General features: G+C 38.5%; 1 protein-coding gene across 2 annotated transcripts in view; it reads left to right on the plus strand.

Annotated features, from left to right (window-relative positions):
* MZT1 (mitotic spindle organizing protein 1) overlaps positions 1-13,827 on the plus strand; it is a 191,921-nt gene that overhangs the window by 1,507 nt on the left and 176,587 nt on the right. The window contains exons 2-3 of one of the 2 annotated variants that reach the window (XR_007507898.1): positions 2,150-2,295; positions 3,829-3,927. Coding sequence is in view for 1 of the 2 variants with exons in the window: in XM_049815614.1 (XP_049671571.1) it covers positions 2,150-2,295; positions 3,829-3,852 (170 nt within the window). In the remaining variant the exon portion in view is untranslated. Of the gene's footprint in view, positions 1-2,149; positions 2,296-3,828; positions 4,392-13,827 lie in introns of those variants that run through there. The other variant, XM_049815614.1, reaches the window with a different exon arrangement.

Raw genomic sequence — 13,827 nt, forward strand, 5'->3', positions numbered from 1 at the left:
GGGAACTGCTATGGAAAGTGTACTAGCCTTCAGATTTGGGAGCCCAGGCTTCCTGTGTAACAATGTGTATATTTTATTTAGGATAGACATTCATAGTTCAGTCTCTTCTGAGGTCAGGTGTTTTTATTCTACCAAAGTAGAATATTCTCATAGCTCTCAAGTGGACAGTAGTCACTTGCCATGATGGTTTTACATGGTAAGAAAGACCTTCTACTTTGCTTTCTTCTAGTTTGGGGGAGGTTTGGTTACAGAAACAGTGTGAATAACATCTGTTCATAATCAACCTGTGTTGCTAGAGGTTTAACCTCAGGGTGGAGATTACTGTAGCCACCAGAAATAAAATCTCAGTGAGGTGTTCTGTTACATATATAACAAACTGTTTATGAGAATCAAAGAAAAGGGGCCTTCCAGGGAAAGTTTGGAAGGGGAAAGAGAGAGAGAGATCTTTATTTCTACACAAAGCTAACTGGAATCTCCTTCTGCAAAAGGTTCCATACTGACGTGGCACTGCTCTTGATTCGGGTCATGTAAAAATTGAATAGCATTGCTTATCCTTAAACCAGTGGTAGTGTTAGACCTAAAGTTAGGTTTAGTTGTGGAAGGAGGTGGCTAGAAAACTCCTGACATTCCCTGTAAAAGCTTTAAGAATGTGCTTCCTGTTCATTTTAGCAGGACACTCTCCAACATTCGCCTGGAAAAACTGGCTGCCCATGGCTTGGACAGGTGTACTCTTCACTGGATGAAAAACTGGCTGGATGGCTGAGCCCAAAGAGTTGTGGTGAATGGAGTTAAATCTAGTTGGCAGCTGGTCACGAGTGGTGTTCTCCAAGGCTCAGTTTTGGGACCAGTTCTGTTTAATAACTTTACCGATGATCTGGGCAAGGGGATCGAGTGCACCCTCAGTGAGTTTGCGGATGACACCAAGTTGGGTGGGAGTGTTGATCTGCTTGGGGGTAGGAAGGCTCTACAGAGGGATCTGGACAGGCTGGATCAATGGGCCGACGCCATTTGTATGAGGTTCAACAAGGCCAAGTGCCAGCTCCTGCACTTGGGTAACAACAACAACCCCATGCAGCACTACTGATGTGGGGAAGAGTGGCTGGAAAGCTGTCCAGCAGAAAAAGACCTGGGTGTGCTGGTCGACACCCGGCTGAATATGAGCCAGCAGTGTGCCCAGGTGGCCAAGAAGGCCAACGGCATCCTGGCCTGCGTCAGAAATGGTGTAGCCAGCAGGAGCAGGGAGGTGGTTGTTCCCCTGTACTCGGCACTGGTGAGGTTGAATACTGTGTTCATTTTTGGGCTCCTCACTATGGGAAAGACATTGAGGTGCTGGAGTGTGTCCAGAGAAGGGCGACGAAGCTGGTGAGGGGTCTAGAGCACAAGTCTTATGAGGAGCGGCTGAGGGAACTGGGGCTGTTTAGCCTGGAGAAAAGGAGGCTGAGGGGAGACCTTATTGCTCTCTACAACTACCTGAAAGGAGGTTGCAGTGAGGTGGCTGCTGGTCTCTTCCTCTCGTCCTAGCACTTGTTACTTGGGAGAAACAGCCTCAAGTTGCGCCAAGGGAGGTTTAGATTGAATATTAGGAAAAATTTCTTCACCGAAAGGATTGTCAAGCATTGGAGCAGGCTGCCCAGGAAGAGGTTGAATCACCATCCCTGGAGGTATTTAAAAGATGTGTAGATGTGGTGCTTAGGGACATGGTTTAGCGTTGGACTTGGCAGTGCTAGGTTAACGGTTGGACTTGATGATCTTAATGGTCTTTTCCAACCTAAACGATTCTATGATTCTATGACTTTGTCAGTGTCTGGAGTTCAAAAGCATGGATTATTCTTATAGCCTACTTTTTATGTAATTAGCAAGCATGTTAATTATTGAATTCTTCATTTATTTTTTATTTTTCAAAACTAATTATGCAGTATTAAGCCTGCTGAACCAGAAAAGCATGGTATTTATGTTAGAAGCTGTGGCTTCTAGCTTATGCTGGAAAGCTGAACATGAATGCTGTTGCTGAGGTTCAGACTGCAAGAGCTTTCCACAACTGCCATGTTCACAGACTACTGTAGAAATTAAATGTTGATGAATAACATTTTCGATCATTGAAATTTCATAGTCTATAGGGACTAAAGTGCTTTCATCTTTTCTGTTGCAGTTCTGTTTGAGATTTCAAGAATATTAAACACTGGCTTAGATATGGAGACGTTGTCTATTTGTGTGAGGCTTTGTGAACAGGGGATAAACCCAGAAGCTTTATCATCTGTTATTAAAGAACTGCGTAAGGCTACAGAAGCTCTAAAGGTAATGCTTTTGCTTAAAAAGCTTATAAATTTGTTTTTAAATGTCAGACATGTTCAACTTGCTATACTTCAATTTGTAAATTGTACTTTAAGGTGTGACTCATTTGTAAATCAAGGAAATTAAACTGTTCCATAGTAGAGGCAATGAATACAACTAGATGGAACATGAAGTGAGAAATGGTACAAATAAAATCTTTTCAGAAATAATTAGATTAACTCCTCTGAAGGAAAAGAAACAACCACCAAAACCCACAGATTTTTTTATTCTGGGCATTTGTAGCCACCATTTGCCCCCTTACCTGCATCATATCACAAAGAGATTGCTACTTTCTCCTTTAACCCCATCACCTCATTTCTACATTCTCAGGCCTTAATACTATGCAGCAATACTTGTAAATGGGTACATGCAGTTTGCTAATGTAATCTTCATATATTGCTTTTACTACTTTAACTTGTGCTTTGAATCTCTCCAAAGACAAACACGATGGGATTTCATGATGTGTGTATATACAGGGCTTTTGATAATTTAGCATTTACAGGTTTAGCTAGTAGAGAGGGTAACTATGGTTCAGAAAAAATCTTCACTTGCCTTTTAAAGGATTTTCATTTTTCACTGTCTACTTAAACATGATCTGTATCTTATATTTGTTTATTTCTGGGGAGGTGGAGGGGAAACCTATATCTGGCCTGCTTACCTCTGTTCTGGAAGACTGCATCCTGATTCTTAGAAAATTTAACTTGCAGATTTTTTTCTAGATGGATGCTACTCAGGGCTATTTTTCACCAGTTTTCAAAATTTTTATTTCATTTTTAACTTAAATTTTTTCTATACTCATGTTCACACATATTTTATATGTGTGTATATGCTTAAATGTGTGCATACATATGTGTTTAACTATGTGTATATAAGTAATTGAGGGCTGTTTTACTTCTTCCGTTGCTTTTACTGGTTTATCATTCCCTTTGCTATCCTTTGCCTGTTTGTCTCGAAACTGGATTAAAATCTGTCAGGGTCAGTCTCTTAACAACTGTACCTTGTTGGCTGGGTTGAGTTATTCAGTAATAAATATACTTCCTGATTACCTTGATCGAATAATTGGCAGTGTCATTTATGCAGTTATGATAGTGTCATTTTTCTAAGTTTTGTGTTAATAATTTATCTGTAGGAGTGGGAGTAATAATTACTATAAATTGTACAAAGAACTAAACTCCGAAGGAAAAAAATTCCTGTGTTTGAGCACTTCTTAAAAGCGTTAGGGTAAAATGCACAGGGTACAAGCTGCTCAGATACAGGATACACAGTTTAACACAAGCAAAAAGAAATGGCCATGTTAAAGGCTAATGGCAGTTGACAGCATTATTAAAAAAAAAGCATTGATTGAAGAACAACACTACACATCTTAAAGTTTTTCTTAGTAGCTTATTTTTAGACTTTTAAGTTCTCTAGGTAAAATAAAATATTTACAGGAAAAGATTAAATTTAATCTACATGGTGTCTACCTTTGACTTGCAATAAATTTTTTTCTGTTTCTAGGCTGCTGAAAATATGACAGGCTGACATGGGAGAAGATTTCTGTGTGAGAAGAATGCCAAGTTAACAGAGGCTTTGAATATTGCCACTATTCAGAAAAAAGTGAAACAAGTGTGTGTGCAAAGGTTTCAGAATATTTCTGTAATCTTCTTGAAAAGGATGATGTATAGAATAGCTTTGAAAAAAATTTTAATAAGATAAGTTCACCCATAATCTCATTACTTGGTATTTTTGTGAACTATTTGTGAATATAGTGCAGTTGCTTTTCTTTGGCATCCAGTATTTTTTAAACCATGTGAGATACTGCACACTTGCTGAACCTACTAGTGTGTAGCAATGAGTATTGTTATAATGAGTATAGCTTGTTAACACATCTTTTAGAAGTGTGAATATATCTTGGGTTTTATCTCTTGCTTTGATGAAAAAATACATGTACAATTTTAGTTTTGCTTTATGAACCAGATAGACATGAAGCCCATCCTGATTTTATTTTAATTAGAGTAAGGGTAGTGACTTAAGTCTCAGTCTGAAAGTAAGAAATAAAGCACTTTTGATAGTAAAGGTAATGAATGGTCCTTTTGATTCAAATTGCTGGAAAACGTGTCTTTAACTTGGGTTACAAAGGAACCTCAGTTATCCATGCAGAAATGTATGTAAATTTAAATTGTAGAGTGCATGGAATATTTTACAGAGTTCAGATGCTATGTTTATTACATTTGTTCTGACTACTAGACCTAAAAATATTAAGGCTATATTGTTGCTTCATAGTCAAAGCTTAGGAGAAGCATCGGGTTTGGTTGATGGGAATCAATGAGTCTTAAATGTCATTTTGTATAGGAATGTCTTCTCATTCAGCACTAGGAGTCTTCGCTGATGCCAAAACAAGTGTTTATAGTATATACAGTAAACTGTTTATCGTGTTACTTTCCAGTAAATATCCTTGCATCCAGGAATTCTACTTCATAAGAAAATGGTTTCTTGTGTACTCTTAATCTGCTGCTCTTCAAGCTTTTTCAATTTTTTGTTAGCATGGTTTCAAGGTGTAGTGTTAATGGGACCTAAAGTAACCTCCAAGCTTAATAGGGTGGAGCACATTTGGAAATAAACCTGCAATCTTAGTTAAGCCAAACATTATATTTGTGCAGAGAAAAAAAGTTCTTTCTACTTTAAGAGTTTACATCATATGCACTCTAGGTCATAGTTCTACAAAAAGCAATAAAGGAGGCTAAATACTTCATATTGCTGGCAGAGAGAACAGGAAAAATAGTTATATTACACTAAATCACTTACCATTATTTCCAGTTAGCCTGGCCAAAAATTCATTCCAGGAGGATGCTGTGAAAACTTCTGGATAACCAAGCTCAGGGGACTTTTAAGTGGTATCATTTTGTGCACTCATAAACACTTAAAATCCTTTGTACATTGGTGTTGTAACTTCAGATTTATAACTTTTGAATACTGTGTATAATGTTTTTTGAAAACATTAAGGTATCCCTAGTATGAAAAGATATCAGCAATGGAATTCATCCTAGGAAATCTGAAAAGTCAGTAAAACATGGTGAAAACACCAGGTCAGAACAATACAAATTGACAGTTAGCTCTTTTACTTAATTTTATCTAGACTGAGTGCTGCATGTCAGAAATGAGAAAACACTGGGGAAGATTCTTGCTGTTTTCAGGAGTCACATCTAAGTCTGAGTTCTCAGCTGTGAAACTTAAACTCTGAAAGTTTTTGGTAAGCTAGCAAACATGCCTAAAATAACTGTGAAATCTTATTAGAGTGCTTGTTTCTGCTAGTGCTTTTCCTTTTCCTCCATTGCCAGATCTTTGGGCAATACAGGAATTCTGATTACTTCCCTTGAATGTCACTCTATTGATTACTTTGCATTTATATATTTGCAGGGTTTTTTCTAACTTGTTAGCTTGATTTCAGTTTTGATTCTATGTCCTTGAAATGCTTAAAACATGCTTGCAAATGCAGTAAGAGAACAATTTATATGTAATTCTTGATCTGTCCAGGAAGTTCCACCTACCATTTTACCACCAATAAGCTTACTGTCTTTATGCACTTAGACATTTGCTGGTAGACCATTTGTCATGCAGAATTGTAGAAGCAGGGCACGTTTTTTGACATTCAAAACCCCAATTTGATGTATGTAACACTAAAAATGCATCTTTTTCATTATTACATTTTCATTATTACATGGATCTAAATGGTAACATTGGTTATACTTAATAGTTCATATTTACAGAATGAAATGCAAACCTTAAGGTTGAATGTTTAACGTATCTGGGCTGAAAGCAAGGAGGACATGTTGTTTCTTAAAACTGGCAGATCTGTGGTTACCTAGAAAGTCTGTATACTTTCCCTCAGTGTACTTTGCAAAGTTTCTTTCAAAATACTGTGTGGAACAAATGTGCTTAGGAATTGGTCTAACAGAACTCTTGATTGCTTTTGATTTGGGGTACCATCCAGAACAAATACAAGAAATATTTTTTCTTCCTCCTGGTAAGAAAAAAAGAAAATCCCTCTAGTAGGAAGTTTCAAACTGGAATTCTGAGCTGTAAAATAAGTCTGTCACTTTATTAGCATCCCTTCCATGTGAATGTGAGCACTCAGACTTGGTGTTAATGGCTGAGAAGCCTTGGCTGCGTTTGTAACACACACCACCTTCTGCTAGATTTAACTGTAAGAAGCCAAGCAAACAGCACGTGCTTTTCCTCTGTGCTCCTTACTTACATGCTCTTGGAACTCTTGAGAAGATAAACATAGGAATAGCTGTACAGGTCCTGACCAAAGGTTTTTCTAACACAATAGCCTCTTTTGTAGTCAAAGGCAGCTGCCTGAGGAAGGATAAGAACAATGCAAGCACATTTGGTGCTTTTCCTAGCTTCCATGTGTCTTCTATTCCAGGCTTTCCTGAACATCATATGGTTTGTCTATTTAGTAATCCCCAATGCTGCTTTTTCCAGTACTTGTCCAGTTTCCCTTGGACTATATACACTTCCTGAATAACAGCAGCCTTTATCAGTTGATGTCTGTTGCATAAAGAACTGCCACTTCTTGTTTATTTTGAACCTGATTTTTACTAGCTTAATTTAATGTTCCCTGCACAGTAAACTTTTACCTACCATGCTTGTGCCAGTCATGGTTCTTCAGATATATAACATTCACCTTTAAATTTCTAAACTGAAATGCATTAGTTAAGATATTCCTTAGCTGACCAAAGGCATGGAATAGCTTCTGTATTTATTGTTCTTTGAAACTTTTCTGGGTCTCATATGTTATTTTCTGAGAGGGGAACCAAAACTGCACGCAGCATTAGACATGTAGTTAAGTACTGGCTTGTTTGTTTACTTTTTTGTTCTTTATTCCTTTCCTAGTAATTCCTAACACTTGACTTGCTTTTTTAATTTGAACTGAGCACTGAGCTGTTTTCATGGCATTATTTATCTTAACTGCAGCATCTCATTCTTGAGTGGTGGTGATAAGCTCAGAGCCTATTGTTTCATATCATTTTTGTATTTATCTATGTTGAATTGCATCTGCCATTCTGTTTCCTAATCAGTCTTACGTGTCTTTCTGTAGTTCTTCACAGTTTACCAGTAGTCTTACTACCCTCACTTTCTTTGGCAAATTTTGTTGCTTTGTCCCCTCTTTGAGGTTAATTATGAATAGGTCAAGCAGCACATGACCTAGCAAAGACTCTGCAGAGTGCCACTGGTGACCTGTGGCAGGAACTGACTGTTCATTCTCATTCCTTTTCAGTGATTGTGAATAAAATGCAGTCCTGCCTACCACTTAGTGTAAGAAAAAACTATGTTTGGTGTCACATATAGCACAGCTGTGAACTTAAGCACAATCATTAATCCAGTCCTGCAGAGAGCATGGCATTCTAGATGACTATTGGGATCCCTGACATTTGTAACTGTATACATTTTAGAAATATAAACTCGAGTCAGAAAATAACTTTACAGGAGACTGTAGAGTATTGGAAAAGATGACAAACACATGATCCTGAAGTCTCCATCTTAACATTGGGGAGTTTTTGTTTCTTATGAAATTGTTAACCAAAAAAATCTGAAAAAAAAAAAAAAAAAAGCTGGATGATGATCAGGCCAAGACACTTGACCTAATAGATCTGTATCCATGAAAAGCACATGTATATTTGTCAGCTGATGTTCTTTCCCATGTGCTAGCCACCAGCTGCGCAAATACTGGTTCAATCTTAGACTCGCTTTTTGATTCAATTGACTAGTTCCCTCCGAGATGAACTTGAATGCTGTTGAGGGCACACTTCAGGGACTGTTTCCAGCAGGCTGTACCAGGTTGGGTCCTTCCATTCTTCCTCAACACTTTTCACCTTCAAGCGCTCCTGTCTACTTTTGCATGCTTATAATTTCATGCTGTAGAAACCCTGCAGCCCTCATTATTTGAATACACTTTAAAAGAAAAAGCACAGAAAAATATAATAACTGAAGAATCAGCAGTGACCTGTGACAAAATGCTATGTAGTATGGCTGTAGACAACCTGCTTTAAAGAGAAGTAATGCTGAACAGTGGGTCTTTATGTTTCTATGCATTATCTGAGCTAAGGACTTAGATATGCCTGTAGTAGTGGAGATACAACTCTGAACCATACATTTACATTGAACCATTACATTTAATTAAAGTTTGGAAAAAAGAATTCTAAAGAATGAAAGGTGTGCCAGAGTAATTTCAACCTTTAAAAGAGCAAGGGTGGTAACAGACTTGAAGACCAGTCACCTAGCATCAACCTAGCAAACAGTGAACCAGTGAACTTGGGATTTTTATCAGCAAAGGATGAAAGACAAAAAATAGTATACTGAGTTCCATTTGAACGTGGTTTGGTAAAAATGTCAGTGGGCTAATTTTTTTGTTATTTGTGGGTTTACATGTGAGATGATGACATACTACACTTCAATTTATGCAGGACAATTTTCAGTTAAAACACACCATTGGCATAATTTAGTAAAAACACAAATGTGCTGTGTTGTTACTTCTTCTGCTGTCTTGTTACCTTGGGAGTGACATTTGAAAAAAACCCAACCTTTAAATATGTAAAAACCAAAATGTCAGTTCTTGAAAAATGGTAAATTGAGAAGGATTTTTGAAGCATCATATGCAGCTACTTTACTGTGATGATTTTGTGAAATTGTAGGAAGAGTTCCTGTTAGATACAGAAAATAGGTTTATCAAGTAGAAATGGTGAAGTAAAACTATAGTGCTTTCTGGTTACTGCTTCCAGGCTTACTGCTTATACTTTGAGAAAGTTGTAGAGACACAAGGATAATTTAAATGAAAGCCATAAAACTGTTTCGGGACTGGAGAACAAGCCTGATGAGGTCTGGAAGAACTCAGGAGTGTGCAGGTTCTCAAAGAGAAGTTGAGGAGAGGCATAATGACCGTGGGTATGTCCTTGAACATAGGAGGAAGTCTTGTGGCTGCCTCTCTTTAACCTGACAGAGAAAACATACCAGATCCAGTAGCTGATATTAGACAAATCATACCTTAAAACTAAGGTACAACTTCCCAGGTGTGAAGGTAAGCAAACTTTGGCATGGCATACTAGGGAAATGGCAAATGGGCTACTGCTTGATGTTGTTAAAGTGAAATTAAGAATACTTCTAAAAGACATGTTTTAACCCAGTTTTTAGGGAAAAGTCTACACTACCTCTCTGCAGGGTGTCAGGCACGCTGGCTGTAGCAGTTCCTTCTGACTGCAGCATCCATGAAGGGCAGTATAAAACAGCTCTAAGTAAAAGTAACGTGAAGATAGGAATATTTTGGATGAATATCAGTGATGTTTCTGTCAGCAAGATAAATGGAAGCGTGGTTTCTGGAACTTTTAAACGTTACCTGATAAAAAAAACCCAAACAACACAACCGTTAATTATCTGAACAGGCAATCTGGAATATACTGAGTCTAGGCACTTTTATTATCACTTTGTAAATATTCCTATCTTCTCACCTCTGATTCTTACATGTAGGAAGAGGCCAGTTCATGAAAATGAACCTCTGAAGGCGCCCAGTGGTGTCATTATGTGGGCAAGTGGGAGTTGAGCACTCGAACGTATCTTTCAGTGAAGGAGGTGGAAAACGTGGGAGTGGAGGAGGCGGCAGTTCGCCATGCTGTGCTTCCCCAGGGGAGCCGCCTGGAGACCCCAAGTGGGGAAGGAGGCCACGGGAGGGTGAGGAGGCCGAGGGACATCCCAGCTTGATTTTACTTGATTACCTTATTTGTACACCAGATCCAAGATTGGTACGTTTGAAGATACTAACAGGTAGGAGTTATCTTCCTATGTAATGGAGAGGAGATACAGGGAAGAGAGGCTAGGGTTAATAGGTGGTTAATATTGCCCTACTCCCTACCCACAGGTTCAGGTCCCTTTAACAACAGACTTTTTTGAAGCGGGTGGGATGGTTTATTAACCACTCTCAGCAATGCTGAAGCTGTGCCGGGGAAGTGCCCAGGCTGGGGGTCCCGTCACGGAGGGTGGCAGGGCCCCCCGAGGTCCCTCAGGGCAGGGCCTGGCAGCCCGGGCCCATCCTGCCGGCCCAGCCAGGCAGACGTGGCCAGGCCCTGTGAGGGGAACTGGTGACAGGTGCAAGCCTGGGGTGGCCATGCTAAAACAGTTTAGACTGTTCCAGTGGTTTTTTTGGCCTCGAAGCTGGCAGTGGTAAGACAATGACGACGACGACCCCCTCTGCCGTCACTGCTTGTTGGTGCAGCTTGTGAGGATGCTCCTTGAAGGAGCTGAGTAGTCAGCTATCTTCTATCCCACTTCCTAGGCTCCTAGAAGGAGGTCCATCCCTAGGTCCTCGTGACATTTCTTCTTGCGTTCTTAGAAAGCTGCTTGGTATGCCTTCTGGTTTTGTTCCCAAGCCAGTTTATAGGGGCAGATGGTGGTGAACAGGATAAATTATAATTTTGGGAGGGGACAGCTAATCAAGGATGAAGAAATAGTCTCATTCCTGTGACCAGTGAACTTGCATTGAACTCAAAGTGTATTGTGAGCAGCAGGTGGTTATTGACTATTTATGATTTACAGCTGTGAAAACCCCAAGATGTTACAATAATACGCACTTTACATGTAAAGGTCAAAACTTTATGAGATAGAAATGCTGCAAGAACAATGTCAAGGAAAAAATATTAATCACTTGCAAATAGATTACTCTGGCATACATAAGATTTAATGTGTGATTTAAAGGAGAATCATATACTGGTCTCACACATTTTGAAGTACAGATACAAACAAAAATATCTGGACTAACATTTTCTAGGACATATAAAAAGCCTCACTATTATCTTAGGGAGAATTCAGGATACAGCCTGAATTGTATAACATGTTGTATATACAGGGATACAGGCTGAAGTGAAACTCAGGCTCTTTTCAGCTAAGTGCTTTTCTAATTCAAAAATGAATGTTTTGTTTAGCTTCACTGTTCAGGTGAAACCAATCTCAGGCATAGGAACAACTCAGCAAGGTACATGCACAGCTGTTTATTCCTATGTGCTGTGATGATTGCACTCACATTGAAGGCAGAAAAATATGGCACATACACAGACTGATAATCTGGCCTATATATTTTAGCATGGCATCTTGGTCTATGCATTTCACTGTTAAGAATGACATCAGTAATAAAGCTGCCAGTCTTTGTCAGTCAGTGGCTGGCTGGCTGCTCTGGTTTGATGACTTTGCAGTAGCCGTTCCATTTTTAGATGTGTTGGGCCAAAGTCGTCATTGACTTGCACCCTGTGAAGTTTTACTGACGTTAGTGAAATAGCAATACAGATCATGAACTGACAGTGGACAGGACATTGTTCATCTTAACTGTGACCTAATGGAGCACAAAGACATGATTTTGTTTGGGCAGATCCTTTTAACTTACCCATGGGAGGGCACTCTAGGTAAAATAGGTTGTTTTCCTTCATCAAAATATTAAAAACTAACAATAATTAAAACAAAAGAATGAAAATAATTTTTCTAAAGCTCCAAAGATTTTCATTCAGTATAGTGTTACTATAATTTGTCATTCTACATCTTGTGCTCCCATTTTTCTTCTGTGACCTGGGTTTTCTGCCAACTACATCTGCCACAATTCACCATTTTCCTCTCTCCTCTACCCTCAATTTTAATTCTCTCATTAGAAGGGGTCAGACTTCAATGTTTTCCAATTTTTCAGCAGTCATTTCTACAATATTTCCCCAAGATAATCAGGCACTATTCAGTAAAGAGTTTTCTTGGTCACTCCTTTTTCTCCTGGAAACAGTTTTGATAGAATTATTTCAATTGGTCCTAATATGTGCACAACGATCAGAAAGACTGGAGTCGCACAATATTCTACATGGCCAAACCTGCTCTGTGTCCTGGTGCACAAACTTCTGTATTTATGTACCCCTAAAATACCTTCAGAGTGTTATAGTGTGCAGTATAGGTATCCAATGCATTGGCATATGTATGCTTTTTATTATTACTGTCCTGTGCTGTGTCAAATAGTAGGTATCCAAGTCATATTTGGTGTCTGTTTATAGGTTTAGGTTTGGCAAAAAAAGCTCTAGGAAAAAATCTCAGGCAGAAGAAGAAACAGAGCTTTGCCCTGTTTTCAACATATTTGTCTTTTTCTATCATCCCAACTTCTCTGATAATCAGCTGACACAATCCACTTTGTGTTACAGACCTTTGTATCCACAAAGGGGACTATTTTATCTTTGCAGCAGTTAAGGTTTGTTGTTTAAGAATTTTATGAGAAGGGTACTGTTATACTTCATGCTTTTCATGCTTACTTCTGCATATCTTTTTTTTTTAAGAACTTCCGATATTTGTAAAACAGAAAGCAGGAAGATAAATACAAATTTTACTGAAAACTGTTGCATATTCCACTAGATGGCAGACAAACATTTGCAACCACTGCTACAGCTTTGAAAAATACCTCTCTGTTAGTTTTGCATGGATTCTAATAAATAGTATTTTGGAATCAATTTCCAGTTTAATGAAGGATTGGTACAATTTAACCTTTTGATTTATTTTTTGAAACATTTTAAAACTAGAAGGAAGAATAAAAAAACATACTATTGATTGCGTGACTTTGGCTCACGAAAGAGAGAACTGAGGTTTAAGCACTTAACATATTTTTTTTTTTAATGCATTTAACTTTTACTCAAATGGGATATACCAGTAGTAAAATAGTCACAACAGAGTTTTCAGCATAGCAAATTTGTAGTGGCATCTTTTTCCTTTCATTCAGAGTAATAAAATGTACACTAACTGTCTTAGAAACTGCACCAAAGGAAGTTCTGTAACCCTCTGTAGTTTGTAGCCACTTTAACTTTTCCCTCTTGCTGTTTATATACTTTCTGGAAGTTAGTCAGCAATTTACATTTAAGACAAGGCACATCGAGATAAGGGTGGCACATAGACTAACTGTAGTATAGGAAGATATGCCTCCTTGGTGAGGATATACCACTGGATGTACCAATACCATAGTAGCATCACAATTTAAAATAAATATGTTAGAATAAATACCAAATAAATAGCCACACTGATTAGATGAGGTAAGAATTAAGACAACTCCTACCATTTCCAGTAGTGAAAAGAGAAAGTAGAGGCAGGATGAATTCTCCCACCTGCCCTCTGTCCAGGAGCTCATTTCTGTCCACCAAATATGTTTCTGGATCTGTTGCTTGTCTCCAAAATGAAAGGAGAATGGAGGAAGGATGGAGATTTCCTGAAGTAGGATATTTAAAGGGGTGAGAAAGAAGTGCCATGTTAATCTTCAGCCTCTCACCGTAGATGATAATCTTTCAGAGACAAGTTGTAGCTCCCAGCATAATCAGATTAGGTTATCAAGGGTTAATTAGTGAAAAGAGAGCTGTCCCCCTCCCTGTCCCCATCCTCCCCACAGTTCCCCCACTAAGCCCTTCCCCCAAAAGTTAATAATATTGTAATTTTATACAGCGTGGTGGTATTTTAGTGAAA

The sequence above is a fragment of the Accipiter gentilis genome, chromosome 13 (genome assembly GCF_929443795.1).
Source record: "Accipiter gentilis chromosome 13, bAccGen1.1, whole genome shotgun sequence".
In the NCBI taxonomy this organism is placed as follows: domain Eukaryota; kingdom Metazoa; phylum Chordata; class Aves; order Accipitriformes; family Accipitridae; genus Astur; species Astur gentilis.